This window comes from Carcharhinus amblyrhynchos, chromosome 9 (genome assembly GCF_965287045.1).
Source record: "Carcharhinus amblyrhynchos chromosome 9, sCarAmb.v2.hapA, whole genome shotgun sequence".
NCBI lineage: Eukaryota > Metazoa > Chordata > Chondrichthyes > Carcharhiniformes > Carcharhinidae > Carcharhinus > Carcharhinus amblyrhynchos.
The window spans coordinates 100387186-100389013 of record NC_137332.1 but is presented as its reverse complement, the minus strand read 5'-3'; the positions used below and the strand labels follow the sequence as shown (position 1 = coordinate 100389013).

The 1828-nt window shown below is 40.4% G+C and overlaps 1 protein-coding gene across 1 annotated transcript; it reads right to left on the bottom strand.

Moving 5' to 3' along the window:
- On the bottom strand, positions 1-957 carry LOC145348655 (G-protein coupled receptor 15-like). The gene has a single exon (XM_080196821.1). The coding sequence runs from the start codon at positions 955-957 to the stop codon at positions 1-3; it is 957 nt and encodes a 318-aa protein (XP_080052947.1).
- Positions 958-1828: the final 871 nt, after the last annotated feature.

The following is a 1828-nucleotide window of genomic DNA, read 5'->3' as shown; positions in this document are numbered from 1 at the left end:
TCAGTTATTTTCTTTATTAATTAATTGAATAAGTGATACAATCGGATATTCCACTGCATGTTTTAACTGTTCTCTGAATTTGGACTGAGTCACTGCATAAATAAATGTGTTTGTACAGCAACTTAAATTCACCAGCATTACTGAAACTTCTGCCAAGGTATATAATGAATCATTGTAAGATTCAGAGTTCATTCCGGTAATTATATAATATAAAAAATTTGTAACATATAAAAGCCACAAAAGTATGAAGCTGCCGGATATGGTGAAGAGTAAAATCACAGACTTCCTTCTGCTTTCCACCTCTGGGTCACTGTGATTATTTCCTTTGCTGTGACTCTTAAGTCCCTCACGGACACGACTGGTCACTACAATGTACCTGACCGTCAGAGCGTTGAGCAACAGAATTGAAACATATGGGAAAAATGGGTTTAAGACCTTATCAAACCAGTCAAATGCCACCCATGCAGGATCAGTATAGTAACTTGGCTTTTCTTTGCAAAACCAGGCAACATTATCGATGATCTCTCCAGGTTCAAATCTAAAGTAGAAGGGAACATTCTTTAAACAGAGCAGAATACCAGTTGCTGCTAGAACCATAGCAGCAGTTCTCTCGGTACAATATTTTGTATTGAACCTGTGGCAACAAATGGCCACAAATCGATCAAAGGAGAAAGTGACGGTGAACCAGACAGAACATTCTGAGGTTGCATAAAGCAGTACGAAGGTAACACAACATACAGGAGTGATTTCTAGGAAAGATAAAGGGAAATAATAAGGACCTATTCGGTAGAGTATGACCGAACAGATAATGAACAGTAGATCCGCTGTCGCCATGGCCACCAGGTAACGAGAGGTGCAGGCGGAGAGGCCACACTTGCCTCGGTTCAGGATTAATATCGCAGCTAAATTAACTGTAAAAGAGAACAAAGAATGGAAATTATATTTCAGACATCCCATGTGTTAACAAATACCTGGGATGGGATTTTATGGCCTCACTTGTCCCAAATCTATAAAATCGTGCCTGAAGGCAGCAGACCTTTCTACCGTCCTCACTCCCAGCTCCGATTCCCATGGCCGACGGGGCAGTAAAATTCCATTCCTGGCATTCATGAAAGCTTGTCGATACCCGTGAAACCCGATCTGGTTCTTTTTAAATATCTATTTGTGGGATATGGGTGGCCAACATTTAATGCCCGTCCCTAGTTTGCTTTGAAAAGCGATGGTGAGCCTGCTTCTTGAAATGCAGTCCATGTGCTGTGGGTTGATCCACATTGACACAGATTCACTCATGCCCTCTACAGAATGGAATCTGCATGTGACTCCAGCGCCACAGTTGAGTCTTGACTTTTACCTGCCCTCTGAAATAGCATGTCATGTACCGGCAATATGGGATGGGCAATAAATGCTGGTCGAAGCAGAGACAACTACACCCCATGGACGAGTGAAAAAAACAAACTCCTTCCATTGAGAATGTATCGATCCTTTGGTAAAGGGAGAGAAACTGCACAAAATGATCCAGGTTCAGTATCATCAATGCACAATCCAAGTGTGGAAAGATAGATTTACTCCTGCACTCAAATACTCTAAAAGTAAAAATAAATCAATGCACAGAGCGAGAGAGAGAAAGAGCGAGAGAAAGAAATAGAATAATTTCTAATGGGCAGAATTAAACAGACAAATAATGAATGGAAAAAGATCATCAACTTTAGGAAATCATAATTATAAGCAGGGAGACAATGAGTGATGTAACCAAAGCAGTAAGGAGTTCCAGATCCACAAATCATTTAAATTAATGCACGCGTTAAAAAAATGTCAAACAAATCAGCAC